At 50.2% G+C, this 17,535-nt stretch overlaps 2 protein-coding genes across 7 annotated transcripts; both read right to left on the reverse strand.

The window, feature by feature from the left end:
• Positions 1 to 294: 294 nt before the first annotated feature.
• On the reverse strand, positions 295 to 8,235 carry LOC147201902 (monocarboxylate transporter 2-like). 2 transcript variants are annotated; one of them, XM_086118515.1, is made up of 5 exons: positions 8,178 to 8,235; positions 6,819 to 7,042; positions 5,407 to 5,550; positions 3,204 to 3,986; positions 295 to 2,161 (listed from the first exon to the last, which is right to left on the reverse strand). In XM_086118515.1, exons 2-5 carry the CDS (start codon positions 7,036 to 7,038, stop codon positions 1,824 to 1,826), a joined length of 1,485 nt encoding a protein of 494 aa, XP_085974641.1. In that variant the 5' UTR covers positions 7,039 to 7,042; positions 8,178 to 8,235; the 3' UTR covers positions 295 to 1,823. The 2 variants fall into 2 exon arrangements, with proteins under 2 accessions (XP_085974641.1, XP_085974642.1); XM_086118516.1 differs by lacking the exon at positions 5,407 to 5,550.
• Positions 8,236 to 8,494: 259 nt separating this feature from the next.
• Positions 8,495 to 17,087, reverse strand: kbtbd8 (kelch repeat and BTB (POZ) domain containing 8). Of its 5 annotated transcripts, none has more exons than XM_086118542.1 (6): positions 16,982 to 17,087; positions 15,926 to 16,066; positions 14,146 to 14,353; positions 13,661 to 13,967; positions 11,925 to 12,744; positions 8,495 to 11,364 (listed from the first exon to the last, which is right to left on the reverse strand). In XM_086118542.1, the coding sequence occupies exons 2-6, from the start codon at positions 15,939 to 15,941 to the stop codon at positions 10,901 to 10,903; spliced, it is 1,815 nt and encodes a 604-aa protein (XP_085974668.1). In that variant the 5' UTR covers positions 15,942 to 16,066; positions 16,982 to 17,087; the 3' UTR covers positions 8,495 to 10,900. The 5 variants fall into 5 exon arrangements, with proteins under 5 accessions (XP_085974668.1, XP_085974667.1, XP_085974669.1 ...); XM_086118541.1 differs by having other exon boundaries at positions 14,125 to 14,353; XM_086118543.1 differs by lacking the exons at positions 15,926 to 16,066; positions 16,982 to 17,087 and having other exon boundaries at positions 14,125 to 14,212; positions 14,295 to 14,401.
• Between the last annotated feature and the right edge of the window lie 448 nt (positions 17,088 to 17,535).

Here is a 17,535-nt window from a genome sequence, read left to right on the forward strand (position 1 = left end):
TTTCTTTTTTTTAACATTCCAAAAAGAATGGCATTTGAACTTGGGTGCGGAGACTTTTGCAAGTAAAACAGCGCGATTGTAACTCCTGCGCACCTCGTCATGCTTGAAGTCATGGCACGGCACTGAAAATGCTTCGACGAACGCAGAGGAGAGCGAGGCTCAAGGCGGCTTGTCCTCCCCCCCGCCCCAAAACGAGGAGTCTTCGCTTCATGAGCTGCTCGTGCCCTGAAGCTGCCGACATTCCCAAACTTGTCCCTGAGCCTTCGAATGGTGAAAAAAAAAAGATGGCGTTGATTTGGTGCCGTTTCACTTCATTTGATTTTATTTGAAGACATGAACACTGAACTTGGCTTTGTCGCATCTGATTAGACAATGAGGGATGGGGGGGTCCGATTCAGACACAGATTGAGAGGCAATCACTTGATATACAATATCAAACACACCACGTCTGGACATTTTCCATTTTCATGTCGCCGTTCGGCAACCCAACGTGTGCTTTGAGTCACTGACGGAAACAAAAACAGCAGTTTGACAAAGATAACGTCACAAGGGAGAAAACATTCAAGTTGTGTTTGGGAAAGAAACAGCGTCTCAAAAAGTGAAGCGGGGGGACGGCTGAGCGCAACGCCGCCAGCCAACGGCCACGTAAACAGGAGGCCACGAGGAAGGCATTCGCCGAAAGAAGTTGCGGGAGCCAAAGTCCCGGCGGTCATCGGCGCGATCCCAAATGAGCCGACGCCGCCGCCCTACGCCGGGAACGCGCGCGGTGCTCACAGAGACGTCGGACAATGAGCCGGCGCTCGCTCGGCGTGCCCGCCGCATCACTTGACGTGGCCCGCGTAAGCAAATCAAACGCATCCGCTTGCTAAAATCTTCACCAAAATGTCACATTTTCCGGTATCATAAATAAGAGAGAGCAAATAAGCCCTCATGACAGTAGCTTGGACAATAGCCGATCAAACCGTTGGTTTGCTTTGGGTCCCAACGGTCCTCCGAGGGAAACGCTAACTACAATGCGGCCCGCTACCAGAAATGCGTTTCACACTCCCAATGTACGGGAGAGCAAATTAGGATCCAGTGCGTCATGAAAACTTTGAATGCAACGTTCATTCGCTGCAATGTGAAAAAGGCGCGCTTTTCAAAATGGAGCTTGGAACAAAATTGGACAATAAAGTTGAACTTGATACTTAAAAATAGCTCATTTGGATGCTGGAGCAGCTGTCCCAGTGAGGAAAATTGTGAGCTTGAAAAAGGGGGGTGGGGGGGGGGGCGCGGAGGTGAACACCAAAATGGTCTTGACGAGACGATCTTCCATTTTCTTTTCTGGGGGTTGTGACCTGAGCAACGGTGACGTCATCGAGCACGCTGGCTCTCAGCAGCCTCGTCAAAGGTCTCTCGGCGATGAGGATTCCTCGCTGTGCCGAGGAAGGAGCTCGGGCTACTTCCCGCGTACGTAGGTTACGCACGCGACGTAGTAGTCCATGCGCGGGAGGTAGTAGTTGGCAGCCACAAAGTAGTTCCCGGTGCGTCCGTGGTAGCCGCAGCGTGTGCACAAAGCAGTCTCGTTTCGTTTCCAAAGGTCACGTCTGAGGCTCCGCAGCATTGGATTGGATTATTCGAGCTCGGCGCGGCTTTGGTCCGGGGAAAGCGCTCCGTTGGCCGTCCCTGAAAAATGTAAACATCATCTTCTGCCCGCCCACCGTTTGCGCAAGCGTGCGGCGGCGTTGGCAAACTGGCGTTTCAAATGTAAACGTTCAACTTGACAGAAAGGCGAGCCTCATAAAAATCATCGGCAAGACGAACCGCATTGTGACTCCTAACGACTAAAGGGCAAAGTAGTTGGGAGGAGGCGAGCCCCCCCCGTTTTCCTCCGGCGCACCGGGGAGATGCAGATTGGAGATCGATGGCATCTTCCCGCCCATCGCGGGCTCACCGCCATCTGCGCTCTCGGGCACGGCGGACTCCTTTGCGCAAAAGTCAAGATGGAGCGCGTTTTGCATTCGGGCTCGGTCGTTCGGCTCGAGCTGCCCGGCCCTCTCCTTTTCCAGCCTGCCATAGTTGTAAAGGTTCATGACGAAAAGGAAGACGCCGCCGCTGACGATCACGGCGCCGCACAACAAGAAGAGGTACTGGTAGTCATCGAAGATATCCACCAGCAACCCTGGAAGGGAATCAGAAATGGCATTTGAATTCACGAGCCACGCGTACGCGGAAGCCACGGCTTTTCCTTTTTTCTTCTCGTCAGGATAAAAACACTTTGGGACGAGCGCGTGGTCGAGGGAGAAACAGAAAAAGGTTCATTTTGTCCCAGAAGGCCATTTTGACAGCCGCCGGCAAAAGCAATCAGAAGAGAGCTCCTCCCATCAGCCACTCGAGAAGTTGGCAGGAAAAGGACAAATGCGGCAAATCGGCCATTTGCGTGATTGTGGGAAAGGAGCTCGGGAGGCTCCGACGGTCCAAGAGGGCATTTCGTGCCGCTTTTTTTTTTTTTCTCTCCAAAACGGGCAAGTTGGAGCACCTTCACCCGTCACAACGGCGGTCGCGCCGCGTGAGCGATAGCCGTCATATGGCGAACGTCCGCGGGTGGCCACCCTGCGCATGAAGAGGGCTTTTGTTTGGCAAAGCTTTAATGGGCTCCATCTGGCGGCGTCGGATGGGGGGGGGGGGGGGGGTGCACTGACGGGCAGCAGACGGGATCGAGCATCGTTAAACAGCCAAAGCAAAAAGCTCGTCAAACAAAGTCACCTCAATTCGATTTTTTCATCGGCTCAGACAATTTTGACTTCATTTTGTAATTTTCTTCCGAATCTACACTATTGGTGATGACTCCATACGGTTATTTTTTTTTTTTTTACAAATGAGTGACCAATCTAAAGCGTTGAAAATGCCTCGTTCTCTTTGCCAATGCCACGTCCGCGTTTGAACAAAAAAGCCTTTTTTCGGAGGCGCGGAGATTGAGCCCAAAACCAGCGAAATGTCAAATATGCGCTTTGGCTCAATGGAGGTTGGGAAACACTTTGGGTTTCCAAAATCGAACCTTCCGAGGAGTCGAGGTCTTCCAAATCCACGCGCTGTTGCCCCCCCCCCCCCCACCTCGCCATGTCACACGTCAAACCGGGCCACGTGAGAGATAAGAACAGAGTTGCATCACATCAACCGCAGTCACACGCGCGCCCAACGACCTGAATCGTCGGGGCCGTTACCTGCGGTGGGCGGTCCCAGCAGCATGGGGACGCACTCGATGATGGTGACCAGTCCGACGGCGCGAGGGAAGCGTCGAGGTCCCATCAGATCCATCAGGCACTCAAAGATGAGAGCGAAAACCATGCCGAAAGCCACGCCGAAAAATACGGCGTAGACCACCAAGAAGGTGTAGTTCTTGATGAGCGGGCAGAGTAAATGGCAGGCGCCGTTGAAGACCACGGCGAAGCTGAACAAGTACTGCACTCGGGGTCGGACCCACTTGCTGTTGGCAATCAGGCCGGTGCCGGGGCGAACGAACGTGTCCACAAAGCCCATGATGGAGAGCAGATACGCCGCCGAGTACTGGTCGACGCCGCGGCTGGCGGCGTAGGCCGACAGGAACACGATGGGCGCGTAGGCGCCAAAAATGAACATGATGTTGCCGACGAGGTAAATCACAAACGCTCGGTCTTTGAAGAAGGACCAATCCACGATCTTCTTGGCGCGACCCACGCAGCCGCCGTCGGGTCGCTCCTCCTCCGCTTTGGTGGGCGGCGAATTCCGGGACCCGACGGGTCTCATCAAGGCCCCGGCGACGCAACAGTGCAGCATGACCGCGCCCAGGATGAGAAAACTTCCTCTCCAGCCAAACTTGTCCAGTAGATATTGATTAAAAGGGGCCAAGAAGCACAAAAAAACGGGACTCCCCGCCATCGCCAGACCGTTGGCCAACGGACGCTTGGCCAGAAAATACTTGCTGATGATGGTGAGAGACGCGTTCAGGTTTAAGGCCAGTCCGCAGCCTGCGTGGAGACAAAAAGGGGCGGGGTTAAATCAACGCGCGCATGAAGCCAAAACAATCCCAAAAAAAAAAAATCATGAACGTACTTGGACATGTTATTGCTTCCGAGGGCCACGACAAGAGATTATTTTGCCTGTGAATGTTTCTACTCGTTGGTTCGAGTCAGTTCGTTCTCAACGGTAAGGACTCGATGGCAAACGGAGAGCCGGCAAGCAAAAATGGAATGGGGAGAGGCTAGGACAAACAAAAGCAAAAATCTCTCAAAACAGAGGAGGGCGAAGACACCTTTCGTCCTTCCCCAAGAAAATTTGGCCTCTGAAAGGGAAAACTGTGGGCCTTCGGGCGCCTCCGCCGCTATTATTCCAAGTGCGGGCGCGACGGAGGCCTTCCTTCGACGCATCCCAACCACTGACGTGAAGCGTGGCGCCGTCCTTGTCCGGGAATAAACTCGTCGCGACGTTCGGAAGCGAGCCGCGCACGAATTGAGGAACCTCGAGAACGACGGTGAAAAAAAGGATGCGGGATGGGGGCCCGCCCAGGACCTGACCTACGGTGACCGCAACGCAGCTAGCTTGCGCAAACGTTGACAATTCAATCATCAACTGCCCAACGGCTTAGTGGACCGCACCTTTAGGCTTCCGTACGTGCAAGCGAAAAGAGCCCCGTCGCGTTCGTGTGCAAGTACGGGGGGGGGGGGGGGGGGGGGGGGCACGAGTGAGATGACACGCGGGACCAAATTCATCCCGACAAAGTTGTCCTTGGTTGGGTAATGAGCCACTAAAGAAGGCCCACGGGACAACCCGGATAAAAAGGCTGAGTAGCACACCGGCGGGCCACTTTATGCCATGCTTTGCGGGACCCTTGGGGGTGGGGGGGGGGCGGCTTAAGCACAGTCCCGGTCATGCTCCACTTTGAACACACGGCTGCTTCCCCTCAGTCTCTGGAACGGGCACCCTGAAAGCACCCGTGAACAAAAAGCTATCGCCTCAAAAAGAAAAAAAAAGGGAGGGGGCGGGGGGGGGGGGGACGTCACGTACCCAAAGCACGACAAACTAGTCGAACAAATACCTTTGCTTCACAATGCCCGCCATTCAAGTAACCAGTATTGAGTTGACCTCTGCTATGGTGTATGACAGAGCCCCTACAGTGACGTGGAGGGAGAGGGGGGGGGTCCCGCGGGTCGCTTCCCACGGTTCGTCGTCACCGAGGCCTTTTCGCCATTTTGCGGGCGTTTGCGTGGTAAAAGGTGCGGCTTGGAAGCAAAATCGGCAAATGGAAAAGTCACGGCGTGAAATCAAAACTTGGAAATGTGACCGCGACGGGGGTGAAAATGTCCAAGCGAGGTTCCACTGGACGTCGGGGGGCTCTGGGAGGGGGCGCTCGTGGAAGCCAACAATAAAATCAAATGTTGAGGAGTGTACCTGCAGTGACGCCGATGCACAAGTAAAGGTAAACGATGGAGTTCCCAAAGGAAGCGGCGACCATGGAGGCCCCGCACATCAGGCCCCCCAGGATGACCATCGGTCGGCTCCCATAGCGATCGACCAACGCGCTGCTCACTGGTCCTGCGCAATTATGAGGAGAGGAAAATTGCGTCCGTTGTCAACACGATGACCTTCTTGATTGGCGTCGCTCTCGCGGTTGCTGATGCACGATTTAACCATCTGAATAGAATCGACGGAAGGGAAACGCTTCGCTGCCAGTACGGAGCAGGTCCAACAACATCGCAAGCTGGCTTTAAGGATGAAAAGGACAAAAACTTCCACGAAATGACGCATCGCATCAACATGTTAATGTCGCACGTGTTGAATTGCGAAAGGAGCAGCAAAGTGAGAAATGCGTCTTCTTCTTGCCAGTCGAGCGCAGCAATGACTGGCGAGAAGAAGTAGTCTTGGAGTCTGCGCATTCTGGTCGGAGATGGACCAAACCCCCCCCCCCCCCGAGGACCGCCAAGGTACAACTCGCCAACATTGACGGAGGCCGCAAACACGACTCACAAAATGCGACGATGAATCCGTCGCCTCAGCTTCAGATCGGGCCCACATTTCAAAGGTTTGGCCTCTCTGAGTTGAGGTCGGGCGAGGCGGGCTGAGACTTTTTTTTATGGGCCAACCTTGAGCACAGCTCCATGAATTCTCAAAAATAAATAAAAACCCGGTCGACTGATTGTCCCTTTCATTTTGACATGCGTTGAGCTCTTTCAATCTTTCAAAAAAAAAAAAAAAAAAAAAAAAAGGAACTAAGGCCAAGTAGCGCATGTGAATGGGTTCTGCGCTCACAATATTTGTTTTCATTTCTATCGCACTCTTTATAATATTTTGAACTCATTTCACTTTTCGTCAGAGTCTCAGATAAGAAAAGGGAATGGATGAGCGAGCGAGCGAGCGAGCTTACTTGAAAGCTGATGAATGCACGCAGTCATGTGGAGTCAATTATCAATTTGACATGTCCTAAGGAGCTCACGCGACGGCAATTTCTTGCCCCGTGGAGAATCTTCACGGGATAACGGGTCGTGGCCGCTTAGGGACGGCCAAATATAGCGATTGGCCTCAAATCCCTTCACTTTTTTGCTCGAAACGAGGGTCATTCAATAGATAAAGTGAATTTTTTTTCGGTACGAGGACTTTGAAGACATTTTCGCATCTCCGCCCAAGCATCCAAATTCCCTCAGCGTAAAAATCTTTGGAGCGATGTCGCTCACAAAACGCGCGACTTCATCGTCACTTTCGAACTTGCCGCCAACTTCTGCGATCTGCTGAGGCAGGTCAAGAACAAACGCGGGCTTCATCAGTCAGAAGGGTCACGTTGCGGCGCGGGGGACGAGTCAACTCACCTCCGGCATACATGGCCGCTAACATGATGGAAGAGATCCACGCGATCTCACTGTAGCCGGCTTGCAAGTCCAACTGGATATCCTTGAAGAAAATGGACAGGGCTTTGGGCGTCGCGTAGGAAAAGCCGATGGAGATATGCGCCCCGATCACGACCATCCAACCCCAGCCGCCGTCTGGCGGTTTCAAGTCCTGCTCACGGGGGGCCGGCGCAGGGGACATGTTCCTAAATGAGAGCGGAAAAGCCCGTGAGATTCGTTTCCAAGCGCGAGGACTCCAATCGAGTTCACGCTTTGCGGCCGCTCGCCTCAGAGTCCTCGGTTAGCTCGCTTCGACCTCCGTAGACACCAGAAAAAGTATGGTGAAGTCAAATATTTGCCATCTGCCGGTACTGCCGTCAACTACCGGTGACTTTCCGACACATGAGGGAAAAAAAATTGGCATACTTACAGGACAGCTGTTACGAGTACGACGAGCCATGATTGAATGCACTTAGCGCTTGACTCGTAGGAGTTATACAAACCAGTTGACTGGTTCATTTCTCCCAAACGACATTGAGAGTGTCACATTGACTCGCGGCTGGTGACCTTCGGTGTTGCCGGCTGATTTCATGGACCCCCCCCGAACGAGGACAGGTTTCCCCAGGTGGCTGCGTTATGCAAACACGAGGCTACCCGGTTGTCCCAGCAGCAAGCGGATTCTTTTTCTTCTTCTTTTTTAAACAACGGAGCAACAGCTTGCGAGCATTCATCCAGGCGATGTTCATCTCAATGTTGTTCCGCATGAATTCGGTGTACGAACCACCGGTAGATAACTTTGGAAAAAGTCGACCTGCCTTGCATCACGTGCGTGTCGATTTAAAAAGTGAAACCACGCAATCCTTACTCACTTGTATTTGTCGCGCGGCACTCGTCCAGTTTTGTCTGACTGATGAGGGCAAAGAGCGTACACGAGGCGGCTTTCACTTGTGTGTGAAGACTTACTCAGCCACTCCGAGTACAGTGCAGTCCAACCTCTGACGTCATTACAGTCACCACGTAAGACGGAGAGCGATCGAGGGCAACTGAAACTTCTCGTGTTACAGCACGCCAAGCAGTAGCACGGGGAAGCGGCTGACCTGTCACGCCGCCACGTGTTTAATTTAAGTGGAGCATTCATACGAATTGTACACATACAGTTCGGGAAAATAAAAAAGTGGTTCCACGCGCTTCGACTAGCCGCAATCTTAACTGACTACGTGAAACGCTTGGTCCTTACGTATCGGCACGAGACAAAGTAAATACGAACTTGCATTTTAGACCGTTTCAAGCAGCACTTCCGCGTAAAAGAAAAAAAAACACGTCAGCTTCGTGTGGACTTACCTTTTGTTAAGAGCCTCGTTCGTGGAAGCCCAAGGGAAGGAAGTTAGGCAAACTTGGGTCTGCTCTGCGGGTCACGTGTCACCGAGGGGGGTGAAGGAGGCTGGGAGTTACGGTAGCCGTGCGTAAGGATTTATTTCCCTAACCGCGTGTTTTCAATGTTACGCCTTAGATTTGAAAACAGATATCAATCACTTGCACTCCTTAATTTTGCTCGTTCGTGGACGACTACGCGAAGCCGAAATAATCATAAGAATGACGCAAACAGCGAGGAGGCCTACGTCAGCAGTCCGCCGAGGACAAAAGGAACGGACTTCTGGTCACTTTCAATTGTTTTATTTTCAAGTTATGTGCAACGTGAATTTCACAGTTGAGCTCAACGAACCACTAGAAACCATAACCCAAAAAAGACAAACCAGCAAAGTGGAGAAAAAGGAGTAAAATAGCACCTGGACGCGGGGGCACGCACACACACTTGATGAGATGAGCTTTTGTATTGCAGCCCAGGGCCGCGGACGCTTCAACTTACTGTTGCATTCTTAGCTTGTTGGACTGTCATTCAAAAGTAGTTTATTTATCTGCAATGCTGGTGAGACGGTCTTGTACTACAGTGTGAGTGTGTGTGTGTGGGGGGGGGGGGTCCAATTCAACTGTATTACTCGTGCAGGCAATCTTCTCGGAGCAGGTTTAATCTACCATAACTAAATAGGAAACAACAAAAAAAGTGGGAAAAGCCACTGAAGACAACAACAACCAAAACAAAAAAACATCTATTTTTCAAGTTGTAAAAGAAACTGAAGTTTAAAAACTGTGCAAGTACAGCAAACCTATAGTACAGTATAATACACATGACCAAAAATGAACAATACAGTACTGTTTCAGTAGAAATCCTGAGAATTCCTCATAGCTCGCTTGCCAACTGTAAATTGTGTGAGTGAAGCTTTAACATCAACTCTGCAGGGAGCCGCGAAAGTCCGCGCCTCCGGTTTTAATTTCACGGTGGTGTCAAATTCCTTTTTTCGTGAATGCTTTGTTTGCAAGTATTATTAATTTTGTGGGGGCTCGGGGGGGGGCGGTCGATTGTAATAATGTTGCCGAGTGCGGGCCACTCTTGTGTTGTAGTGCAAAGATGACACAGGAATCGACAGTAATGTACTGAAAATGTCACACGGGCAGAGAAACGCCACTTGGCTGCGGTATTACTTCTGAGAAAAGATTGTCAAAAAACAAAGAAAAATGAAAGCAGCACCAACTGTTAAGTCCACCGGCGGTGGCACGTCAAGACGGATTCATGGCCTTTTCCGAAGCGGCGCTTCTGCAAAACGAGCCTGCGTTTCAGGACTGTTGAAGTGAGAGCGATTCAGTGCAATGCCGAGTTTTCCGATATTGTTCATCGAGGAGGAGCGCGCCCGAGTTCGATGACTCTCCTCGCAACCACAGGCACGTCGGCATCTCGAGCGCCATCGCGCTCGACGGCAGGTCGCTTCAAGCCTGCGCCCGTGCTCCAGTGGAACGCGTGCCAGTTCAATGCCAGACAAGCACACACAAACAATCGACGCACTTTCACGGAGGTCATATCAAGACATGTAGCCTAATCACAGTTCCGACAATTATTGCTACAACGAAACCCTTTCCGACATCCAGCTCTGTTATGACAAAGACCTCAAATGCCGTTTTTGCATTTGGGAGTAGGCCGTTTTCGCCCGGTTCGAATGACGCTCCGGAGCGAGCCCTACGCAGCTCAATGCCGTTGCCTCATTAACTCAAAATGTCCGGAAATGTCCTTTTTTTTCTCCTCCTCGTGGAATAACTCTGAAGTCTCTGAGGTAAACCTGGTTGTCGGTCTGAACTTCCCACTTAGTGTTGACACAAAGTTCACTCTTGTCATTTCTCCAATGTGGAGCGGGAATATTCCAACATGACACATCACAAGTTGTCTTCATGTGTGTGTGTGTGACACAAAATGGACACCAACTGAAAGGGTGGGAGGCACAAGCCCCCCATGCAACTGGAATCTTCCAAACAAAAATGTGAAAATTGCTCAGAAGCCACGCTGACACTTGTGGAGGAAGAGGAGAGGACGCACAAATAGCATACAAAAAAACCACGGGAAATCACAACTACTCCTCAAAATAAGAAGCTTCAGAGATTTGACCCTGAGGAGGGGTGCTGGGGCGGGGGGGGGGTACACACACAAACCTCAGAGTCAGCAAATGACTGATGAACAATGCTATTCATATTACCCGTATGAATATATATAGTTGATCTATTTATATACGTCTATATAGAATTTGACTTTCTGCTGAGATGTAGCATTCATATCTCCAGAGCGCACGCCACGTGCACACATGCTTTTGTGGAACCTCAGCTACGCGTCGCAAAACAAATGAAAACAGCGTGGCTCAACAAGAAGCAAAACAAGTTGAGTAATTGCACTTACGATTCATTGTACGCTTTTCTAGAGCAAGCCTCGGTGTGGGTAGTTGGTGCTGTCGGGCGGGTCGGGGGTGGGAGGGAAATACTGCAATCTTTCAAAGCACCCCGGTTTTGATCTTGTCAAACCCAAAAGGTTCGACGGCTTAAGACATATTCAAAAAAAAAAAAAAAAAAAAGGTCTTTGTGGCGCAAAGCCAAGAAGGTACGGCAAGACCAGGCACAAGGCAGGCAGGACCACACCGCCGCCTCGCCTCACAGATTCGCTTCACGCAACCGACCGAAAAGCCCCATCAGAGCACCCGCTGCAGACACTGCGGATAGAGTTTGGCCACCACGCATTCAAAATGGCGGCCCAAATCCCAGAGGCGGTCGGGCGTCTCGTAGACTTTGGTCCATGCGTCCGCCTCGTCGTCGTACTGGTAAAGGGAGTTCTTGCGGCTGGTGCGGAACACGTGCTCCTCCACCATGACCTGCGTGGCCCGCACAAACAGGTGCAGTTTGCCTTGCAGCGGCATGGCCTTGATGTACGGGCTGGTGGCCTGGTCAAAGGGCAGGTCGCGCTTTCGGCTCCAGCTGTTCCTCTCAATGTCGTAGGCTTCCACCGTGAACGTACGCTGGTGATTCTTGCAGATGCCGGCGATGTAGTAAATGCAGTTCTTGTAGAGGGCGGCCAGACCTTGGCTCCGAGGGATGCTCATCGGGGAAAGGTGACTCCAGTAGTCCTTACGAGGGTCAAAGCAGAAGAAATATTCGCCTGTGGACAAGGGAAGGCAATTTGGAGTTTTTAACGGACGGCATTTGTTTCGGTGGCCGGTGACACCCGACGGGTGGCTGACCGATTGTTCGCCCCGTCCTACCGCCCTTTTAGCCTCCCGCGAGCGCGCGGCCATTTTGGGCCACATCAAGATTTCAAAGATTTTTCAGGATTTGTCGGGAGTACAGCGAGCGTCTCCTTGCTTATTTGGAACCCTTCAAATTCAAATTCACATCACCTTTGCTAAAAACAATAAAGTTGATCAGTTTGAACACGAGTTATCTTGTCTTTTGAGTGTATACGTTTCAAGATAAGTTGAACATGATTTTCAAGTATTCAGGTTTTTTATTTCCATCTAACACCACGTCGCAGCCACATTGGAATTGGGTAAATTGACATTTTCACTGTTGTGCCCCCCCCCCCTGCTCACAGTGTTTTATGGAATAGCAAGTCCGAGCTTGAGAAAATCTCAATCTCACACGTGCGCCACGCTGCACTGTGAGTGTTTTGAAACCCCCCCCCCCCCCAAAATGCCTTTGACTAAGACGGCTTTAGCGTACCTTGGAGGACGTAGATCCGATCTCTGTACTCGACGGCGCTATGAAACTCCATGGCCACCGGCATCGGGCTCACGGCCGTCCAGCAGTTGTCCCTGGCATCGTAGCATTCGACAGACTTTAATGCGTTTCGACCGTCGCCTTCGTACACGCGGCCACCCAGCGCGTAGAGCTTCCCGCAGCAGTGTACCAGTCGGCAGCCAATTCTGGCTCGCAAAAGAGGCGCGTGCGGCAGCCACCGATTTCCCGCATGCTCGTACTGCCAGAAGTCGCTCTCCGCCCGATGGTCGATGGACACCTCGCTGTTGCTGGGTCGGTAGCCCCCGGCGATGTAGATGTCATTTTCCGAGGACACCAGGATCCCGACCTCTCGGAGGTCATTGGGCGGTTTGCACAGCTTGAACACCCTCCCCGTGGCCGTGTCCAGGCAAGGTACCGTCTGCTTCTTCCCTGAGTGTTTGTGAGCGGCGTCGAAGCAGATGACCATCTCGGACGCGGTCATTCCCAGGCGCTGGGGGCAACCGTTGGTGCCAGTGAGGCGGGCTTTGGCCTCGACGGGGTCTTTCGACAGGGAAAGGGCGCACGCAAACGGCGCGGGTATACGACTGAGGAAGGCGTCGTCCAGCAAAGGCAGACGGATGCACTGGGAAAACACCTCTGCCAGGTGGGCCTCGCGGCCACTCCGGTCGTGCTCCAGCCAGCGGATTATACTGTCATATACGTGCTCTTCTTTCTCCACATTGAGGTCATCATTGTTCAAAATGCTGACCAGCTGCTCCTTGGTCATCTGGAGAAACTCTTGCTCTCTTGAAACACACAGGAACTGCCGCACAAGGAAAAAAAACAAAAAACAAGGACACAATTTAAGGCGGTGAACCGCACACACTTACACGAGTACTTGTCACAGGTGCTCACGTTACCGACTGCGGGTAGTCAGAGGTCGAGGGGGAGCTACTTGGGCAGAAGCAGCTTGGTAGCACCAACTTCGGCTGCTTACTGCCGCACCCAAACACGTTGTGGAGCCACTCCTAAGTCGCTAATCATTGCCGGCGTGGCGGCAAACGACTGACATTTCCGACAAGTGTCATACTCTCGAAGGGATGACGAGAAAAGACAGAGAAGCCACGCTAAATGCTAAGCTAATGGAGCTAACTTTGAAGAGACGCATTTCCTACGCTTTAACGCGGTTCCAGTCAGACATCTGTCCGAACAGCAAAAGAGCACGACAATTTGAAACCGTCTAGACTCTGGAGAGAAAAACACATTTGCGAAATTGAACCGGAACCGGTAAAGGAATGACCTTCCGTTACTGTGAGCGTCAGCGACGAGGGACGGCCTAACGTTAAAAGTAGATGAATATGCTATGAACTATTTACAACTGCTCAGTAATGTCATTTTCACAATAAAGCCTTGTTGAGTTTACTTTACAGCAGAGGTTTATTTTCCCAATCAATTTAGGTTTTCTCCTAGACAAGAAAATGGAAGTTTGCTGCAGTAAACAATTTGAATTTAAGAAATAAAAACTGTTGATTTTTATTTCAACAGTTGAAATAAACTTTTTATTTCAACTGATTCAAGTTTAAAAAGAAGCCAATAGTTCATTCATGATATCGTCTTTTTTTTTTTTTTAAATAAAAGCCTTGCTTCAGTTCACCAGGATCGTGCTAGGTAGTGATAAGGAATTTTCGCCCAGCCCTATGATAATGCTAATGATAATCAACAAGCTGGGTTAAACTGACCTTTTTGCGTATGTAGTCTTGCGAGCGCTCCTTTAGCTCCTGGTGTCCGTAGGCATCCGCAAACATGAAAACCCCGATGCAGTTCTGGGGGTCAAGCCTGCTAATCATAAACTGGGCACACTGGTCCTGCAGGGCGGGTATCTGGAAAATGCTGGCTGCGGTGAACAGGGCCTGGACATTGGACTCGGAGAGCGTGACCCTGGACGTGTAGGCATAGTCTAAGACAAGGTGCATAGATTCCGATTCCACCCCAACAATTCTGACCTCCCGTTGGCTGCTCTCTGTAAGGCCACTTGTGAACATGGACCTAGTAAGCATGGGGACAGGGAAGAGAGCAAAGTCATCAATTCTCATACAAAGAGTGCACCCAGATTCACGCTCACAACCTCAACTTTTCTTCTAGCATATGTTATTGCTAATATGAGAGAATGGCCCATGTGCGTGTGTGAGTTTTATTTACTTACACGACTGTAACCAGTTCGTACCTAAAATAGGGGCTGATTGCGGCAAGAACATTCCGGTGACACGAGAAGGTCTTGCCGTGGTCCACTTCTACGACAATGTCTGTGAGCTGAGCTTCATCGTACAAAGCTTTAAGTTGCTGAAGGATATTGCAGGCGTGTACGGCATCTACCCCATTGTAGTTGGTGTTTGGAGGCGTCCCATTCTGAACTTGTAACAGCTTCCCTACCTCTAAACGCAGACGAAGAAGGCATTAAAGATCAGCACGACATCTTGCAAGAAACAAAACTGCGTTATAGGCCCACCAACTGGCCAAGACGCGCACCCCCCCCCTCTCCTCCCCTCCCAAAAAAACATGTTGAAATATATCAATGGCATTTCCAATCAATTCAGTTATGACAAGTCGTGTTTCCTTACCCTTATTAATGCATTCTTACCTGGAGAATTTGGTTTTCATACAGAGAGTATACCACTACTGCCACATAATTCCATTATTGACCAATTTCCTGCATCTAACCCGGAGGCATTTATGAACCGCTCCAAGACAACGCACTCCAATTCAACATTGCAAGGGCTCTCATTGCAAATTGAGAAAATATTTGCTGTCTAAGACTTAACATGCAGTCTGTATTGTGCACTTTATTTTATATTCATTATTTCAATAACCGCCAGAAAACGGAAAGTGCAAATGATACACAGATTAACTTTGGAGATGTGTTTGCAAAAAACGTGATTCACTAAAACAAACCAAAAAATCATACACATCACATTCTAGTAAGTAATGGGAATCGGTATGAAGATTTAAGAGTGAAATTTCAGGACTTTGGATATATTTCCAGGAACACAGTCATCGTGTGTTTTGTAAAGGTAAACCGGTTGTGTTGATCTATGTGGGGTCTTATAGAAAAAAAAGATCTCTATCCATTTTAGGGTTCGACGGTTTTCCCCATGGTAATGCCATTTGTAAACACGTTTCTTGTCACACGAGTAGAGCCACGTTGGTGGAATCCAAAGGGAAACCGTGCCTGACTCTTGTGATCTCATATTTATTGGGGGAGGGGGGCCTTTCACAACACACACCTCGTGTTGAGCAACGCTTGCGACTTGACAGGACAAAGAGTTGAACTGAGCGGATTGCAAAACACAGCGGCGGATGGTAGCTAGCTCGCTGACTGAATTCACCGAAGACTTTGGTGGGGAGGAAGGACGCTACCTTGGCTGAACTACAACTTTTCCAATTACCATCACAAGTCACGTCATAGGCGGTCGCCGTTGATTAAAAGCCGAGGCGATAAGTTATGAACGTTCCTTGATCAACATCCACGCTGAACTTTTAGCAGACGGCAGCCCCCAAGCTAATATTTAGCATGCCATCCCTCAAGCTTCACCAGATCGAATTCAACGATTAAACAAAAAACTTCAAATGCTTCGAGCCCGACCTAAATTCGGCTTCAACAGAACATACGAGGCGGACTGTCTGTCATTAGTGGCGCTGAACGACGCGACCGCCCGAACTTTCTAAGCTTTGTCTGGAGTCACGAACAAGTGTTTACACAATCAGCTGTAGGTAGCAAGCTAACCGGCCGACGGTTAGCCACGGCGGCTAACGTTAGCCGCAAAGCCAAGCTAGCGACAGTCAAACACTCTTGAGGAGTCGTTTACAGCACAGTCTCCTTTAACAAGAACACAACATGTCACATATTGACAGTGAAATCTACAGGTATACAGCCGCACAGTATATAACTTGACCGTGTTCTTTACGTCTGATTAGTACATGAAACGATGAAGATTTTTTTTGCTAACCTGCACTGGCAGCCATTCTCTCCAGTCTGTCTCAGCAGGGCAGACCGAAACACGTCAGAGTGCACGGCGGAGCCCCGGAAACAAGTACGATCCAATCGGACGCCGGGAAGCCGGCGTAACAGCCAATCACAATCTTTCTATCTAAAATAGGGCAAAATAAAAAGAACGATTGGCTAAATGAGAACATGATACACATTGGTGCATTCGCCGTTGAGAGTACTGTACTGTACATATTCTGTATACTGTACTGTAACATCACGGAAAAAGTCAGTGCAATAAGTGATTTGATTGTAATTTAACTTAACCAGGGGCAAAGTCCTTACATTTAGTTTTGCATCGAAGGGCCATCAACGCTAAACTGTATAGCAGGCAAACATTTGAACTTGGAATCCGTTCCTCAAGTGTGTAAGCACAAGGATATTCATTAGTGACATTATAGACAACGATTTGGTATGCAATATTGTTCATCCATCCATCCATCCATCCATCAATTTTCTTTGCTTGGTGATCTGAGGAGCTCAGCCCGATGACTTTAAGCGAGGTACATTCTTGGCTGGTTTGATGATGGGTTGGCTTCAGATCGTGGTTTGAAAACAAAATTGTTGCTCCGTGTCAATTTCCTTTTGACTGGCTCGGTCAAAATCAACAAGGTTAGAAAGTAATTGATATTTTTTGTTGAGAATAAACAAGGGATGGTGGAAATTCACATCGTCTTTGCTCCTTGGGCTGTCCAACGGCACATGTCAAGGGCTGGTTTCCTCATCGGCTCACACGCACACGCAAACTCCGCACAGAATAATGGAACATATGGAACGGTTGAATATGTGCGCATATAAAAATCTGTAGAATAAATGTTAATTTTGTTCTTTGGTAAATTGTACGGTTCTTCACAATCATCCCCCAAGTCTTAAGCAGTTGATTTTCCTCTCTTTCCTACTAACTCTCCAACTCTCATTTCCCTCCGTCCATCTTTTGCGCTTGAGCTCTAACAGCCCTTGACAGCTGGAGATGAAATAGAAATTTTGATCTCAAACACCTACAGAAAGGAGGGCTGACCTTTGATCAACGTGCCATTTGATGTGGTGACATGAAATTTGCATTCCATGAGCCCGGGCGGCGGACGTGACCACAAAGGACTCGTGTCAGAAGGCTGCCATGGATCTGCAAAGGTCAAGGATCTATTAGAAACGAACAAGCCCCCCCCCCCCCCCCCCCCCCGATCCCACACAAGAGCCCCGTGCGGCATTTGATGCTCGGTACAGAGAAATAACAGAGAAACGTGATCTCCACTTCGCAAGCAGTCACGCGGGAGCAATCGTCCACTACGAGTCGGTGTATGGCGGCGGACGGTGGAGGAGAGCAACGGTGTCGCCCTCAAATCGAATGTTCAGAGAAAGGGGATTCACTCCGATACCGATGCAGGTGAATGTTGTGAAGGCCCGCAGCGTTTGTACGTTGTCCATTGATCTGAGGACAGATGGCTCAGTGGGTCGCGGAAGCCGTTCAATGAATCGCAGCGACGCGTCGTTTTTCATGTTCGTCGCAGCAAAATAAAGCAGTCACTCCGACTGTCCGTCTCTCACCCGCTCACCCTCTTGCAGACTCATTCT

The sequence above is a fragment of the Hippocampus guttulatus genome, chromosome 8, assembly GCF_054856545.1.
Source record: "Hippocampus guttulatus isolate MCC_2025c chromosome 8, RoL_Hgut_1.0, whole genome shotgun sequence".
Taxonomy (NCBI): Eukaryota; Metazoa; Chordata; class Actinopteri; order Syngnathiformes; family Syngnathidae; genus Hippocampus; species Hippocampus guttulatus.